This window comes from Aureobasidium subglaciale (genome assembly GCF_000721755.1).
Source record: "Aureobasidium subglaciale EXF-2481 unplaced genomic scaffold scaffold_14, whole genome shotgun sequence".
Lineage (NCBI taxonomy): Eukaryota > Fungi > Ascomycota > Dothideomycetes > Dothideales > Saccotheciaceae > Aureobasidium > Aureobasidium subglaciale.
In genome coordinates this window covers 314,437-330,843 of record NW_013566981.1, presented here as the reverse complement: position 1 = coordinate 330,843, position 16,407 = coordinate 314,437, and the positions used below count along the sequence as shown (strand labels likewise).

The window sequence follows — 16,407 nt, the reverse complement described above, 5'->3', positions numbered from 1 at the left end:
GCTGCTGTGCCACAATCAAGAGTTGATAATCGATTGTGACGGATGTGAGCTTCATCAATCGGGGTTGTGGTCTAGTGGTATGACATCTTCTTAGCATTGCTCTTAGAGCATTACTGAGTGGAGAAGGTTCTGGGTTCGATTCCCAGCTACTCCATTTTTGCCCTCCTGTTGCCTTGCAGGAGGGCTTTGTTTTTACTCGTTGATGCAGCGGGTGTGGGCAATTATGACCGGTGCTAAGAAAAGTTCGATTTCTGGCTGCTGCTAGTTTTGCTCGCAGGATGTCGACCAAAGTAACGCCGCAGTCTCAAAGGCCTTCCAATGTCCAGACTAGAGCGAGTATCCGCTACAGAGCTCCCACGTACAACTTAATGCTCTTTGCATAATATCTCATACTCTTTCATCTTGTGTCAATCATCTCTAGTGACTGCAGAGTCTCTAGTCGACTGAGCTATTAAGAAAACGTGAATCTCAAGCGCCGAAGTCAAGTATATGGGGTGACCCTGCCTGGATGATGTCCGTCTTCATAGTCTTGGCGTTACGCTCCTCTCTTCTCTCACGGTCGCGACTCAAACACATTCATTTCTGGATGAAGAGAATCTCGGTGACTCCGAGAAACGCTTTGTCCTACCAAGGTCGCAGCCAAGATGTTGGTGTACGTCGATCAACGTAAAGGGCACCCAACAGACACGCGACCTGCATCACCGGAAGGATCAGACAGGTTCTCGTAGCCGAGCTGTGTCGACTATGTGACCAGCACTCGCGCCTCCCATCTCGGACCATGTTCACTCTGACCACGGTGAGAACGACAGTCTGTTTACGAAAATGTGGGATGCTATCGGCCGCTTCGTCTTTGACTTTATAGTCCACATACCACTTAGTCGCTGGTATGCTTATCAATCTCAAGCAATAGCTACAGCTGAAGTTAAAGGTCCCAATGCACTGAATCAAGCTGCTGCAGATGGTGATGAGGAAGAAGTCCGTAGACTCCTGGAACAAGGCGCTTCTGTCGAAGGAATTCTGGATGATCGCCAAACGCCATTGCAATTCGCTGCTCAGGAAGGCCATACACGGATCGTCCAACTCTTGATCGAATATGGCGCGGATATCAATGCCCTCGGCTACAATGGCTCAGCACTCGGTCTTGCAGCCGAAAAAGGAAACGAGGAAGTCGTGAACCTTCTACTATCACGCAGAGCATTGGTAGACGGCAATGAAGGACCCTCATGGTCAACGCCCTTACAAGCCGCTTGTGGAAAAGGCCACTTTGGAATTGCAAAAGCCCTTCTAGATGCTGGTGCAGATGTCAATGCACTTGATGAGCCACGGCTTTCTCCATCACCATTGCGTTATGCGTGTCAAATCGAGCGGGACGATATAGCACATTTGCTACTGCAAAGAGGCGCCAATGTCGATGAGCGAGATACAGATCCTTCCTGTGGCTTGACTCCATTGCAATTCTGTGCAGCTGTGGGACATAAAACTCTGGTTTACACACTTGTAGAGTTTGGAGCAGATCTCGATGCACATCATCGCCTAGGCTGTCCTCTAGTGCGCGCAGTGACGAAACTCAACGATGCTGCTGAAACGAATATCGAGGTCGTCGAGTTCCTTCTCGACAAAGGGGCTGATATCGAAGGTGCACCTGGAGGAGAGACACCGTTACAAGCTGCTGCCGTCTCAGATCGTATTGCTATCGCGCGATTACTTCTTGACCGTGGGGCTTATGTTGATGCTCGCAATGCGTTATTTCTGTGTCCTTTGTATAACGCTTTTGTGGAGGGACACGAGAAGACTGTGGAGTTGTTACTTGAGAGAGGGGCGAGTGTGGATGTTGCTATTGAGGATGCGTTAGGGGTTGATAATCTTGTTGTTGCTGATGCATTGAAACGGCTCCAGGCATCACGCGAGGAAGACCAGATCAAGAGTCGCTTGCTCTTGTAGGCTTGATTCGACTTGTATCTGATGCAGTCGTCTGGTCATGTATCAATTCTGATCATTCAGCAAACCCAAGTTCATGCCATGATTTTGCGAAGAAGACAGTGTGATAAGCATCAATCTTGATGGAATCAGCAGCCGTACATCCGTAGGAAGGAGTCGACCCCCAATCACATGCAGATACGTCTAATCTTGTAAAAGGCTTTACTGGGACTCCGCAAATATTGTTCGTGTGAGACTAAGCTCGTTGCCAGATGTCAGAGTTGATGTATAAAGATGAGAATGGCGGAAATGCAAGATAAGTACTTGTCAACCTGTTGTGCTTAGTCAAAGACAAGAGGTTGTTCGAGGTCTTGTCTATAATTTTCAACATCGGAGAACTTCCCGGAGCGATCCTACATCTTAGATCATCTTTATAAGCTATGCTACTTTTACTGCTTGAGTCCCTACCTCGAAACCTTTCGCATGATGTTTAATTGTGCTACAAGAAACCTTACGATTCCAGCCGGATGGTTGATGACTTAATCTAACGTAGTCGTATCCAAGTCTAGAAACTAGAGCAAGTCCAGTACCTGCCACCTCAATGGAAACCGCCATCTTGATGAAAATCGATCAAGGGGGCGCCTTAAAAAACATAGTAGGAAAATTTCCATTTGATATGCGTAACCTAACGTACTTCCTAGAATAATGTAATAAATTAGCATTATAAGTAAAGTTCGCTATAGCCTAAAAGACTGCCGATCTAGAAATGTTAAGATTTGATGGCCGATCTGTAAGAATCTCTTATATCTTTTCGCATGACGGACATGAAGAGCTCTGAGACTGCAATCGAAACTCATGCGGAGCGGCTCACAGTCAAAGTTGTTTTCGGTGACGGAGTGATACTCAACGAGACATTGGGAACGGAGCATTTTGAGATGACTGAAAACGAGTTTTCAAGAAATCCTTGACCCAGACAGATATTGCTTCGGCATAATTATCAGTGCTTAGACACCATGAGCATGAGGCGATCGTGTCATTGACTAGATGACGACTCTCGAGTTTGAGAGCTTATGGCATTTCGTCGTCGTTAATATAGCGCGTAGCACTTCAAGACTTCGCAAAGTACAAATAGACATGATCTATCTAACCCAATCAAAACTCAGATTGAGCACGACACGCTCAGCATTATCCATCTGGTTCATTACCTGGTGTCATCTCAATAATTCTCCGCCAACCCCATACCAGCATAATCAGGCACACTCCCGCATGTAAACGTCCTCTCCCACGTCTTACTCGGTAAGATGCCCGCAGCCAATCCATCTTTATAACTCCACTGCGTAGCACTCTCAGTCTTCCACGTCCAATAAAACCACCCCCACCCTTTCTCGAAACTATACATTTGCGCCTCTGCAAAATCTCTCAACCACTGTTTATAGCCATCCGAGTAAGACGAGGGCGATGCATTTGCATTCGTGCAAGAACAGCGAGGAGAATTGGCGGTAGGACAGGTGGGGGAAAGTACACTGCCGTCAAGAGAGCCGCCGGGTGTGGAAATCATGTTTAATGTGCCTTCCCAGCGAGAACCTACGCCTACGTTGTTGAGATAAGTGGCGCAGTCTGTGTCTGCTTGACTCCATTCTCCGCAAAGTGTGGGCCCAAAGCCTGTCGCTGTGTCTGAGGAGCGTAGAGTTTGGTTTGTCCAGCCTGAACATGCAAAGTCTACTTTTTTGCTGTGATCGAGGGCGATTTGTTGATTGTTGAAGATGACGTATTGGTGTACATCTAGGAGTAAATTGTCATAGTCTTGGAGTTCTCCTTGCCAGTTGTCTAGACCGCGGAAGCCGTCGCCAAAGGTTATGATGGCTGTCATGTTGTTGGCGCGAATCTTTTGGATCGCGGATTTGGTCCAGGTCAGCACTGTGTCGACGTCTAGATATGTCATTTTGGGTTCGTTGACCAGACCGTAGATTGTGATGATGTTCTTGTAGCGCGATTGTGAAAAAAAGATCGATAGTTGAGAGTGAGTGTCGAGAGTACGTTGGCCGTTCAGCGTGCCGTCTGTACCATTTAGCCAGTTTATGGCGCCTTGGTGTCCGCTGTGGTTCCAACCATTTTGACTGCCTGGGGCACCATGAAGGTCGAGATTGATACGGAGACCATATTTGCGAGCCCACTCTATGGCTCGAAGTAGATAGCGCCAGGAGATCTTGGAGACATATGGGTCGCCCTCGTATGTTGTGACTGCCCAGTATGAAAAAGGGATGCGTACATGATCAAAGCCAGCAGCCTGTATACCTGCAAAGTCTTGTTCTGTGATGAACGTGGCGTAGTGCTTTTCCAGTGTCGTTTGAGCTCTGCTGGCACCGAGCTTACTGCAGAGCGTCCATTCATCGATTACTCTATCGCTGGTCTTGAAGTCGGAGAAGAGGGAGGGGGTGATGACTGGTTCGATGCTGAGCCAGCCTCCAACATTGACACCTCTGATGGGCATTTTGCCATACTCCCAGGACTTATCTAGTGCTGGCACATTGTCGTTTGCTTTTGCCGAATCGTCCCAAGTTTCGTTGAGCCCCATGAGGGAAAGACCACCAACGGTGGCAGCGGTATACGTGACATTAAAGTCCGAAGTGTCGTACCAAGTGAACGGGTCTAGGATAGTTCCTTGAGCTTCTGTTGGTATGTCCGACTCTTTCATACCGTCCAGATTCTTGTTCGAAGGCGAGCCTGCCGAAGAACTTGTGTCGCTGGCTGTATCCGCAGGTGAAGATGACTTTTTCTTGTTGGACAAGACCACGCCTACTGGTATCACAATTGCTAGTATGACTATAATGATGATACCAACAATACCTAGAGGAGCTGTCAGAGTCACGACATGCCCTTTTCTGCATCATACTCACCAATCTTTCGTCGTTTGCGCCTTCGTGCCTCATTTCCCTCAGACTCGGCACTACCGGCACCACCTCTCATTCGCACCCGTCGGTCGACCAGTACCACCTTCTCATCGTAAGGCTCAGCACCACGCTCCAGATAAGTGCCGCTCACGACTCGCGGTTGTTGTCCACGCTCGCGATAACGGTGTTCTCCTCCTTCTCTTTCTCGCCTCCGTCTTTCTCTTCTCTCCCTTCTTTCCCTCCTCCTTGCCTCATCCTCGATACTCTCGTATCTCTCAGTCCTCTTGACACCTCCATTGCTATTCCAAGTCGCATCCCCCACATTCAAGGCGTCCAATTGCCCGAGAGCATCCGCACTCAACCCCCGACTCGCAGAGTTACTGCTTTCCGTCCTCTCATCTTCTGTATAATGATATTTCTTTTTTCTCGGTCTCTCTTTCCTCGGACTTTGGGACTCTGAATCTCGTCTACGATGGTGTCGTGGTGACTGGGGGAGTAATTCGCTTGCACTGTCGTTGTAGCGATGCCCTTTTCGCCGTTGATGGCGTTGTGCGTCTGGATCTCGTGGATCTCGTGGATCTCGTTCGAGGTGTTCGCGGGGTGTTCGTGGCATATTGACGGGTGGGAATTATGGTTATCGGGGAATGTTTGTAAAATAACGGTTGGTTCGAGGATTGTGATGTGATGGGTGTGCATCATGTTCCCCAGACTCTGTCAACACAATGGTTGGTGGGGTGACGGATGTGGGGAAGAAAGCAGGGTCGCCATTTTCCATGGCCGTGTGTTCAATTCTGTCATAACCATTCTTCTGTAATTGAAGCAGAGAAGCAGAGCAATGACGAGCTGTAAACGTGCGCAATTTCTATCACGCTAGAGCAGGCAATCGATGGAGTTGAAGAAATCGAATATCTCGACGACATTGCTGCGAGTCAAGGGAGTGCTATGCCTCAACGCAGCTTCTGATGAGGATTGATCTGTGAACTTGAAGCAAAAATAAATGTTTGCTTATAAATGGTGCAGCGAAATTTGTCTCGAAAAGCTTTTGGGGATTATAGTTTTCATAATCAATTGCACTTCCTCGTCACGTTTACGACGCGAACGATGCTCGTGTTCAAGAAGAAGGTTCAACGAACGTGACGAGGCGTTCATCCAGACTCTCCGATCGTTGGAACTGTGATGCTGCGGAAAATCCATTCAAAGACGAATCCTTGGTATCCAGGAGCCAAGCGCTATTAGCACAAAAATCCAAAGGAGTAGAAACTTTTTGTTATTGTCTGAGGACTTGCTCAAACCAGTGAGCGATATGCTGTAAGTCCTGCGTTTGACCTAGCGACCACAGTTGTAAAGCTTCGGGCTGTCTGTGATATATTTGACGCTCAGCCAGCATATACGCGGCTTCCTTTGCCATCTCGTCTCCTTCAGCCGCGACCGTCCGGATCTCTTGCTGCACAATACTCCTCTGGATCAGTCGAGCGAATTCTTCGGCTTGATCAGATAGCGGACTAGTCACGGCAGACGAGATGCGCATCTGAGGTATTCTGAGCCCGCTCCCTGCATTGGGCCATCTCTTGTGACTCTTGCGAGGCTTTTTCGAATGTACTAAATCATCTGCCTGCTTGACCGGATTCTGCAGTCTGTATGAGAGCGAGCTCATCTTCATCTGCTGCCGGTGAAAGTCATCTCGTTCGAGCAAAGATAGCTCGGCGAATTCATCTGCAGGCGTCTTGGGCTGGGGTGATGGTACTGCAACTCCTGGCGATCGAAAGTTGAACATTGGCGATGCGAAGGTATCAAAGTAATCTTCAGGCCTTCTGAAAAGACTGTGCCTCGCTTTGAGCAATGCGCTAGCGCTGAGTACTTCGTTGTCTGCAAATGTCGAGAAACTGTTCGAGCGTAGTTTTGCTTTGGTCTTTGGTCTTCGGCCACGTTGAAGCCTTTCAACAAAGGAAGAAAACTGTTCTTCGACGGTCTCATACTCGATTTCATTCTCCTCAGGGAATACCCAGTCTAAAACGGGCTCATTGATGGCAGCAGCGGCCATGTATGGACCTTGTAGACGACATTCAGTCAAGGTGAGCATGGCAGCGAGACTACCTCCAAGGAGTTCACCACACACGCCGAGCTTGACTCGTTGGTTGAAGTCTCTACCAGGACGATAGAAAGCTTTGGTGGAAACCAGATGTTCCAAGACCCAGTCGTAGCCTGTCAAGACATCATGAACAGGTGTAGGATAACGATGTTCTTGCGAACAACGATAGTTTATCTGCACGACAGTGGCCGAAGTGACGGCTGAAAGTGCGGCGCCAACATTAACCGCAGGAAAGGCGGCAGGCAGCAAGGGGCCGGGAGGAAGGTACAAAATTATGGGCAGCGCGGGCCCCGAAGCAACAAGAGGGTGGAACAAACTTTAGGGGTAATTCGAGTCAGAAGGGAGTGTTACGCAAGCCAGCGATGGATTTAAAAATACGATGAGGGATATACGAGCGCCCCAGCGACGATGAAGACTTGCCTTAGTGTAATGTGACCATTAGATCTGCACGGAATGGTTACCTGCTCTCTACGCGAAGAAGATAGTGTCGAGTACTGGTCGTAGATAAAGCGGTGAAAGTTCAAACGTGAAGTCTGTGAGGAGCGCAACAGACAGCGATAAGACAGCAGCATGGGAATGATGATAGGTTGGAAAAGACAAGTGTAGCGACATCGAGGGGAAAATGTCACTGTGGTGGGACGTTTCGATCGAGTAAACTAGACGATTTTAGGTTGTGGTGTCTTGAGGAGATTACGGCTGGCCAGGCGTCGACGACGGCAGAGGAAGAGAATTGGCACGTGTTTGTGGGGAAGGAGCCCGTGGACCCCTTTGAGAAGAAACAAGCTTCGTCGACCGGGCGCTAATCGATGAATGCAGCACTAGCTCGACGCCGCATGTACCATTTGACAAGTCTCGTCCTCAGCCAGATGGCTGAACACCACGAACTCACGCAAGCGGTCGGCTTTCTCGCTTCTCTTGTTCCTCGTGTAATAATACTCTGAGCGCCCCACTGTCTTTACCGCAACTGTTCCTTCAATCTCTCCCAACCTCATCTCTTCAGCTCAAATTCCTAGTTCTCCTTCCGACCTTCCTCACACAAAAACAGCCTGGACCCTTAGCATTGTTATGGTTGATCGATAATTCGACATTATATTTCTTCGAACCTAAGAAAGTGCCTCTGACCTTGTCACTGATCTGGGTCGCTCACTTTATAATCAACACCTTCAATTTGTTGCACCTCACCTAATATTACCTATCCTGTGCATCATTCCTCCCTGCGTTGAGCTGCAATGCCTGACGCAGGCCGAGTCCGGGCAATCTTCTCGCTTGTCCGCAATCTTTCTCTGGCCCTCATTTTCTACGCCGCGATCTACGCCACTATCCAACTTGCACAGGATCCTTCAGCTAGACACAAAGCCCGTCAACAAATCACACACCTCACAGATGTCGACATCATCAAGCAGAGCGAGACAGAGAATGTGCAGATACCACTAGTCAGCACTTCTCGCACCGTAGTCATCAATCCTCACGCCAATGTGTTCAATCGACCCTCAAGTGCTGTTGTCCCCCGCGACGACTTCTTCGGTCCTCGGCCGCATGTCGACACAGAAGCCGACATACAAATGCTCGTAGAAGAATGCAGAGGCTCATACGAGGGTGTTGAGAAGATGCGCGATGTTTTCAGCTGCTTGGAGTTTCTCTCGAATAAGGAAGAGAAATACTATCGTTTGCCTGAGCAGGTCAATCGCGCAAGTGAACAAGACCCAAAAAAGGCAGAATATCTCAATGCAGATGGATTTGGCAACACTTTGAAGCATTACGTCTCTACAAAGGTCGTCAAACCTTCTTCGAAGACAACCCTTGGATTCTGTTCTGGCCCTATCATTCCTTATCACGTCTACTGGGCTGGCCCCGCTACATGGCGTCTTGAGGCCTTTGTCAAATCATATCTCTACACTCAAAATCTGCCTTGCAGTCGACTATGGCTATGGGCAGATACCGACAGAGCTCCAGATGCTGTAGACAAGATGCTAAATCATGACCCTCTGTTTGCTCGTTTCTTACCCCTGGTCGAACGCGGCGACATCAGAGTCCTACCATGGAAATTTCCCACAAGGATGCCCCTGCCGAAAGAGTTCGACAACACCGACGGCGTAGGCTACTACAAGACTAAGGGCCTACCTAATGCTGAGGGCGAAGTTGCCATCGCTGACGGTCTTATCGAAGATGCCAATGGTCAACAATGGATTACTCTGAGCCCAAAGCAGATGACTTTCTTCCCACAAGCAATCTCCGACACCGTGCGCTTCATCATCCTGCATCAACACGGCGGAGTGTATCTTGACATGGATGCATTGATGCTCCGTGATCTCCGGCCTTTGCTTCTGCCTCGAAACCACTCTTTCGCCGAACGCTGGGGCGCTCATAATAATCCCGGCGATTACAACACTGCAATTATGAGTCTGACAGCCAACTCTTCTCTCTCCAGTTATCTCTTACGCGGAGGTGTACGTATGGGTCTCAACTTCCACCCTAGAGTCATTGGCCGCATGATCTGGAAAGAAGGTCGCGATCAAGAATTTCCTATGCTTGAAACCGCTGCTTTCGATCCCATCTGGACAGAATTCAATTGGGATAGACAGGGCAGATGCACGATACCTTGTCTACGCGACTACGGCGCTGTATTCAAGAATACCCTCAAGAATGAGTGGGAGAGCTACGATGATGTTCAACTTTCCCGCATTAATCAGAACACTACAGCTTCCAACGATGAGGGCCTCAGAAGTCAAGTCTCTCGCTCTGCCAAATTCCGCCAGAGAGCCGTGGCAAAATCCCCTGCTTCTGCATCTACGCATATCACTATAACGCCCATGCCAGGCCCCATGAATAGTTTCCCTGCCCCTTCTGCTTCTGACATCTATGCTCTAAACCACTCTGGCGCTGTTCTGGAATACAAGCTCGAAGAAGACAAGTTCCCACCTACCAACCGCACACTGGAGCATTTCTTCAAGGGAGCATGGACATATCATATTCACAATCAATGGCTAAAGGAGCCCGAGCCGGGGAGTTGGTTAAACGTTTTGCAACAGGCGCACAATGCATTCTTCGAGGGCAAGAGAACGAATCCCTATGGAGAGACATGGTCAGGACCGGATGTAGCAGCTTACAATCTCTGGAACGATATGGTGTAGATGAAGGCAAAAGGCTAAACAGAGATGGAATTGAGCAAACGCTGCAGTTTATCACCCCAAGCCAGAAAAATAATATGATCAACGACCAAAATTCTTCCTTTTCTTTTCCGTCTTTGACTCGTCTCAACGTGGACTTTTTCCCCTTCTGAATCTTTGCCATCACAAATTTCATTCGCTGCAGACTTAAGCCACTGTATATCTTCGGAACCTGCATAGTTCACTTAACACGCAAGGTCACATACAGAAGAAAGGCATTTCAATCAAACCCCCACAAACTCTCTTTACCTCGACTCAAGAAAAACGCAACTGCCTATTTTCCAATCTCTAGCTTAATTACCTCTTAAGTCCGCCTCCAGCTCTACACACCACACAAGCTTTTCTAACCCCCCCCTAATCAAATCAAGCCTTATTTAAAGCTTTTCGCTCCTTCCCAAAGTAGCTCGAAAACGAAATCGTGCAGAGGGTTCAGTGACATATTCTCGGTGACATCTTTCGTATCATCGACCACTCATATCCTTGATGTATGTATTTACGAGTAGGACGCGCGGCAAAACGAGAGACTTTCGCGGGCTATACGATAAACGGGGTGTCAGCCACATCGAATCCTTCCACCTTTAAAGGACAAAAAAAACTTTCAAGACGAGCTTTCGACACGAACAAATGTTGTTGCCTGGAAGAAAGTACGAGAGAGGTGCAAACATCAATGCTACTGCTGCCTTGAAATACGAGAAGTCTAGCAAACAGCGGCAATGTAAAGCGTCTCTTTTTTTTTCTTTTTTCCATACTTCTATACGGGAAAAGGGGGTATCTCTGTTTCTTGTACAAGGACTGTTGGAAATGCCTTTGGAGCCGGGATACAAAAGGGAAGTAAAACGCCAATCCTGTGCCTCTTACTCCTGTCTTCCTTCAAACGTCGCTATGCCAAACACTCCATGCTGTATCCTCGTGAACCATTGTCTCAGTCTTAATTATGTAAGCTCGTCTGTCCGATCTTGTTTATGCAAACTCGTCTATCCAATCCGTTCACTTCATAGGCAAATCTTTAAACACACGCTTAAAGATGTCCTTACTCTTGTAGAGGTTGGTCAAGCGAAGACGCTCATTGTCCAGATGGGCGCTGTCAGAAGCCTGTCCACAAGGAAAGTGTGCAGCTGGGGCTCCAAACTCCTTCTCGAGGAAGCGGATGGCAGGAATCGAACCACCTTCTCTAATGTACAGAGGCTTTGTGCGCGACTTTTTGGTAGAAGGTTGCTGTATGGGCAAGTTGATGCTGTCGTTGGTAATATCCGATAGTGCAGAAGTGTTTGGTCCACCGTTCGCGAGGACTGTTGAGGTTGTGGGTGAGGGCTTGGATGCGTGCATGTTCTGTATGTCTTCCTTCTTTGGTATCGTGACCTTGAGGACGTTCTCCTTGCTGACTGCGAGCGAGGATTTTCTGCGATGCTGGGGCACTTCTGGGATGGGACCCCAGACATCCATGATTGCCTTGTCGAGAGTTTGGAAGATCTGGTTGTTGAAGTCACCCAGCCAGGGCTCGGCTTGATGGTCGATTGTGACGGTCATGCGGTTGTGCGAACCAAGCTTGTTGAACTCTGACTGCAAGTACTTGATCAACGCATCACCAACAGTGTCTGCTTCCTGGTTGGGTACCAGACGGAGTGATAGTGCTGCCTTTGCAAGTCTAGGGATGATAGTTGCGTTTGCGGGGCCCGAAGTTTGGAAGCGGTGAACCGTCAAAGAGGCTTCACGCCAGCGGCGCATCAGTGAGAGAGCGAGGTCGTGAGGATCACCAAGATCAGGATTTCTTGCAACTAGTGCTTGTGTAATGTCCTCGTATAGGATCTCCTCCTCTTTGCTCAAGTCTGGGATGGGGTCGTAGAAGCTTGGAATCTTGATCTTGCCGTGAGTACCTGTGAGGGTGGAAAGGAGCATGACAAGATCTTTTAGAGGTTCGTCAAGCTGTGAGCTTCCGTCAACACCACTGTGCAGATCAGGGTGATCACTTTCCACTTGAACAGTAGCATGAACAACACCACGAAGGCCGTAGGTGATGCAGGGTATCGAGTCGTCCAGCCAATAACTGTTAGCAAGCAGGATCCAGTCGACATCTCCAATGATATACTTGTGCTGCTTGACAGCCTTTGCAAATCCACGCGAACCACTTTCTTCCTCACCTTCGATTAAGAAGATGACATCTGAGCCCAGAGCTTGTTCAGACATGAGTTCGGCGCAGGCAAAGATGGCTGCCATAATGGGACCCTTGTTGTCTGATGTGCCTCTGCCGTAGAGGTAGCCGTCCATGCCTTCCATGACGAAAGGATCAGTGACCCATTTGCCTTGCTCGTTGTCGGCAGCGACAACGTCATAGTGACCGTAGAACAGGACTTTTTTCCTGGTGGCTGCAGTGGATGGGTTACCTCTAAAGCGAGCGAGGATGACAGGGTTTGAGCCGTCCTCGGTGGGCAACATCTCGGTAGCAGCACCGAAGCTCTTAAAGACGGAGCGGAGATAGGAAGCACCACGACGACAGTCAGCCTTGTATCTGGGGTCGGAAGAAACAGTACGATAAGAGATGAAACGCTTGAGATGGTCCAACATCTGTTCGTCGGTCGTTCTCTTGACGGCCGTGGGAGACATGATGCAGTCGCTGACATCCCAAACAGCGACAGTGTTATCGTTGGCTCCAGTAACATACATGGGTTTGCCCTTGTAGTAAGTGAAAGCTGAAGTCAAGATCTGACCCTCGTGAGCGTGAAGTCTACTCGCGCATTGATATTGACGGTCGAATTTCTGCTCCATGTTAGTCCAAGTTGAAGAAGAAGACGGTAGACTACTTACTCTGACGTAACCGGTGACGGCGGCCGAGAACATGTATCCGCCTCCTATGCAGATAGATAGGACATCGTCTCTGTGTGCCTTCAAGCTTCTGACAAGCTGTCTCGTCTCGAGGTCCCAGACGTTGACTTCACCACCAGTGCGACCAGAGTAGAGAAAGGTGCCGTCAATGGCAATGGACAGGATGGACTGGCCTTCCTCTCTACCGTCATCAAGACTGTAGAGAAGGTCAACGGCACCTCCACGGTCGGCATCCATGGTCCAGAGGTTGATCGCACCGTCTCCACCAGCAGAGATCAAGACCTGATCGCCAGGCGCGTCTGGCACGACGCCCTTTGCCAACATCATGCAGTAGACGTAGCCAAAGTGAGCAAAGTGCTTGATGTTATCCCGATCAATCTCCAAGACTTCACCTCCAGCAGCATGACGAGCAGGAAGACCGTGATCGGCAGGTCTGGGAGTCTGCACTCCACCAGGTCCGCGCGAGTCGAAGAAAGGGTCTTGTCTCAAGGAGGGGTGATCATTCTTTTTCGGCTTGGGTCTCTTATCCTTCTCTTTCAAGTCGTACCACTGGATACTGGTGTTCTGAGCTCCGAGGTAAACGGTGCGTAGGAGTGATGAGTATGCGACGCAAAAGACATCGCCGGTATCGTAGCGCGAGTATAACGAGTAGACGTGTTGATACGTCTTCAAGTCCCAGACGTTCGTGATGCGGTCTGCGGCGCTGGAGAAGAGCAAATTCTCATCTTCGCAGATGCAGAGGTCGAGGACGCTGCTCTTGTGCGCTTCGAGCAGAGCGATGCGCTCGTACGTGTCGAGAGAGTAGACGAGAATCTCACCGCGTTGTGTCCCAGCAAACACTGCGTTGTTCGACAGGGCAAGCGCGAGGATAGATGCGTCGTGGCGGAGTCGGTGCGACAAGGTGGGAAGGTTGTGCTGTTGCTGCGTCTCTTGCTGGTAACTGCCTCTTGACGGAGGAAACGATGGCCGATGGGGAAGGAGCTGCTCATCCGTTTCTGAGCCTGCATTCGATGAATTCACCGTTAGCGATGAGCTATAACGAAAGGCGGCCGCCATGATCTAGTAATGCTACACGCAGAGTTGACAATTGCTTGTGATCATGCGACACTTAGTCACAGCTCACTATCGCTACGCAGTCAATCCCCAGCGCCTAACAACAACTCACTGCAATCTTCACTTTCACTCACCAGTCCCAACTTCGTGCCCGTCTGCTGCTGTTTCGAACACCGGCCATGCTCCACCGCAGTTCATCTTATAGTCCTCAACTGAGTAACAGAAGTACCCACAGACTATCCTAATCCGAGCTACAACTTTTGGGCTGTCCCTGACACGCACGTCATACTCGCCAGACTTTGCGACATCGGCAACGCTTTCCCTCTGAATCATTGTCACTTCTTTTATTCAAATAATGCATAAATCATAACTCTCATCTCTTACTGTGCCATCTACATTTTCTGATCCAGCTTTCTCAAGAATCTTCCGACTCCTTTTTCTGTCTTCTTCAACCTCTCCTCGAAGCCTCCGGGTTTGAATGGCACCTGCTGCTGCACCTTGGATCCGTGTCCGTGTCCATGCGCCGATACCTCTTGCTCTGTGGGTCTGTACGCTTGACTATGCACTGCAAATGCCTCGGTTGGCAATGTCAACCGCGAAGATTGCGCTCCGTACGTGTAGTTTGAGAAACCACCATGAGGTGTTGAACCTAAGCCTGGTGACTGAGGGAAATGCTGCGGTGCAAATGCTGGCGACTGTAGCGGTGTGTGTATCCCGTACGCGGGCGGCTGGCTGGGCGTACCTGGAACACCTGGTGACTGCAGAGGCGTGTGCATTGAAAAGCCAGGTGACTGTGGGTACTGAGCTGACTGGTGTTGCGGGTATGATGCGTATTGAGTCTGGGCATGATGCTGCTGTTGAGGCGTGCTGCTTTGTGAAGACGTCGGAGGTCCTGCGAACGAATGCGCCGTCTGCAAGCTGGGATGAGTGGAGTGTGTGGCAAGAGGTGGTGGAGGTGGGAATGACCCGAGGCTCGTCGCCCTTTGTGGTGGCCCAGGAAAGCCACGCTGTGGTGGAACATTGTTGTATTGCGCCCCAGCTGTTGTGTAAGCACCTGGATGGTCGTGAATTGCTGTAGCAGTGAGACCAGTTCCGCTACCTGCATCAGGTGGTGGTGGCGTTTTCTCTCGATGAGCTATTGGTTCGGGTGCAGAAGGTGCTGCTGGATTGTACGGAGCCAATTGAGACGCCGACATAGGTGGTGAAGCTAGAGCTGTCTGTAGAAATACCGTCCTCTGACCTTCTGGAGTGTGGCCTTGTCGACTCTGATGCGATGCGTTCGAGACAGTACTTGCCGCACAGGCATGTGGCGGAGTGTGGATAGCCATACTCTCTAGCTGCTGCACCACTGGGCTCATGCTCCCGTCGTGCTCTGGAAGAGGTGCTGCTTCATGTATGTCGAGATTCTGCTGAGGCAGGATACGCTTCATGAGATCCAAGAACTTGATCGCGTCGTTGGTCGTCCAGAGATAGAGGTCCAGAGTGTGTATCTTGTACAGATATTTGTGTTCATGCGTCAGGCCAAAGGCTGGAAGATGCCAATGAGAGTGGTCCGCAGGTCTTGGTGAAGCGCCTCCATGTCTCAGGCTTTCCACACCTATTGTGAACAAGTTCGGATGCTTGTATGAGTTTGCGAACATGGCATGATCCAGGTCTGCGAGTATTCGTCAGTCACCAATGCATGATTTGGGAATGTCAAGGCTAGACATACAGCCATTGAAGGCATCCTGGTCAGGAGTCCCGGCCGAATTGGCGACCTCGAGACGAGCTCGCCTCTGAGTAGAATTGTAGTACAAATACAGATACGAGCCTTTGTCGAAGCGATGATGGACAGGCTTCGAGGCAGGTTGATTGAAGTAGGCATGTACATCGACGAAGCTACTACAAGTCAGTACTTGAAGAGCGAGGATATACATGCTGTCCAACGTACATGTTCAGAAGCAGTGCCTCTCCAGGTAAGGCAGGCATTCTCAAGGTCGTGTTGTTTGTGGCCTCTGAGTTCTTTCTCGATAAGGCTGATACCTCACAACATCCACAACATGAATGTAAGCCTCGATGAACTCAACAAGATGAGCAATGTAATCAGTGCAGAGGTAATTGAAGATATATTCAATGGAGAAAGCGGTCGGGAATTTGACCAAGAGGCCCAACAGCAAAAGAAAGAGCGGAGACATGTTGATGGCGGGGGAGGGGATCTAAATATATATGTGGCATGACAATCGCTTGCTTCTTGAGATGCAATTGGATGGTGGCATAGAGATGATGCTATCTTCTGCAGGTAGTCGGGCGCTTACCGTGTCGCAAAGGTGGTGGGCGCTATCACATGTTGATGATGAAGGGCGGGCTGTTCGGATGTTGATTGGCCCGCTCTCGCCTTTTGCTCCATAGCGGAACCCCGACCGCCAAGACTCGAGACAGAATGTGAGAAAGCCGACCGCGATATTCATGAATTAATTGTTCCTGCATCGCC

At 49.6% G+C, this 16,407-nt stretch overlaps 6 protein-coding genes across 6 annotated transcripts; 2 read left to right on the top strand and 4 right to left on the bottom strand.

Annotated features, from left to right (window-relative positions):
- Window positions 1-927: 927 nt before the first annotated feature.
- On the top strand, window positions 928-1,722 carry AUEXF2481DRAFT_54524 (uncharacterized protein; the record flags this gene model as incomplete). The annotated part of the gene is made up of 2 exons (XM_013487159.1): window positions 928-1,138; window positions 1,652-1,722. Coding segments are annotated over 2 exons (282 nt in total), but the record flags the coding sequence as incomplete, so codon positions are not given.
- A 1,411-nt stretch (window positions 1,723-3,133) lies between these two features.
- AUEXF2481DRAFT_30652 (glycoside hydrolase family 5 protein) lies at window positions 3,134-5,421 on the bottom strand (the record flags this gene model as incomplete). Its single annotated transcript, XM_013487071.1, has 2 exons — window positions 3,134-4,764; window positions 4,815-5,421. 2 exons carry the CDS (start codon window positions 5,419-5,421, stop codon window positions 3,134-3,136), a joined length of 2,238 nt encoding a protein of 745 aa, XP_013342525.1.
- Window positions 5,422-6,030: 609 nt separating this feature from the next.
- Window positions 6,031-7,730, bottom strand: AUEXF2481DRAFT_293113 (uncharacterized protein). Its single transcript, XM_013487248.1, has 2 exons — window positions 7,318-7,730; window positions 6,031-7,213 (listed from the first exon to the last, which is right to left on the bottom strand). Exons 1-2 carry the CDS (start codon window positions 7,467-7,469, stop codon window positions 6,076-6,078), a joined length of 1,290 nt encoding a protein of 429 aa, XP_013342702.1. The 5' UTR covers window positions 7,470-7,730; the 3' UTR covers window positions 6,031-6,075.
- A 396-nt stretch (window positions 7,731-8,126) lies between these two features.
- On the top strand, window positions 8,127-10,028 carry AUEXF2481DRAFT_66700 (uncharacterized protein; the record flags this gene model as incomplete). The annotated part of the gene is made up of 1 exon (XM_013487163.1): window positions 8,127-10,028. The coding sequence occupies one exon, from the start codon at window positions 8,127-8,129 to the stop codon at window positions 10,026-10,028; it is 1,902 nt and encodes a 633-aa protein (XP_013342617.1).
- A 1,023-nt stretch (window positions 10,029-11,051) lies between these two features.
- Window positions 11,052-13,940, bottom strand: AUEXF2481DRAFT_66680 (uncharacterized protein; the record flags this gene model as incomplete). The annotated part of the gene is made up of 2 exons (XM_013487162.1): window positions 11,052-12,818; window positions 12,867-13,940. The coding sequence occupies 2 exons, from the start codon at window positions 13,938-13,940 to the stop codon at window positions 11,052-11,054; spliced, it is 2,841 nt and encodes a 946-aa protein (XP_013342616.1).
- A 146-nt stretch (window positions 13,941-14,086) lies between these two features.
- Window positions 14,087-16,125, bottom strand: AUEXF2481DRAFT_41293 (uncharacterized protein). The gene is made up of 3 exons (XM_013487121.1): window positions 15,868-16,125; window positions 15,649-15,815; window positions 14,087-15,591 (listed from the first exon to the last, which is right to left on the bottom strand). Exons 1-3 carry the CDS (start codon window positions 15,903-15,905, stop codon window positions 14,330-14,332), a joined length of 1,467 nt encoding a protein of 488 aa, XP_013342575.1. The 5' UTR covers window positions 15,906-16,125; the 3' UTR covers window positions 14,087-14,329.
- Between the last annotated feature and the right edge of the window lie 282 nt (window positions 16,126-16,407).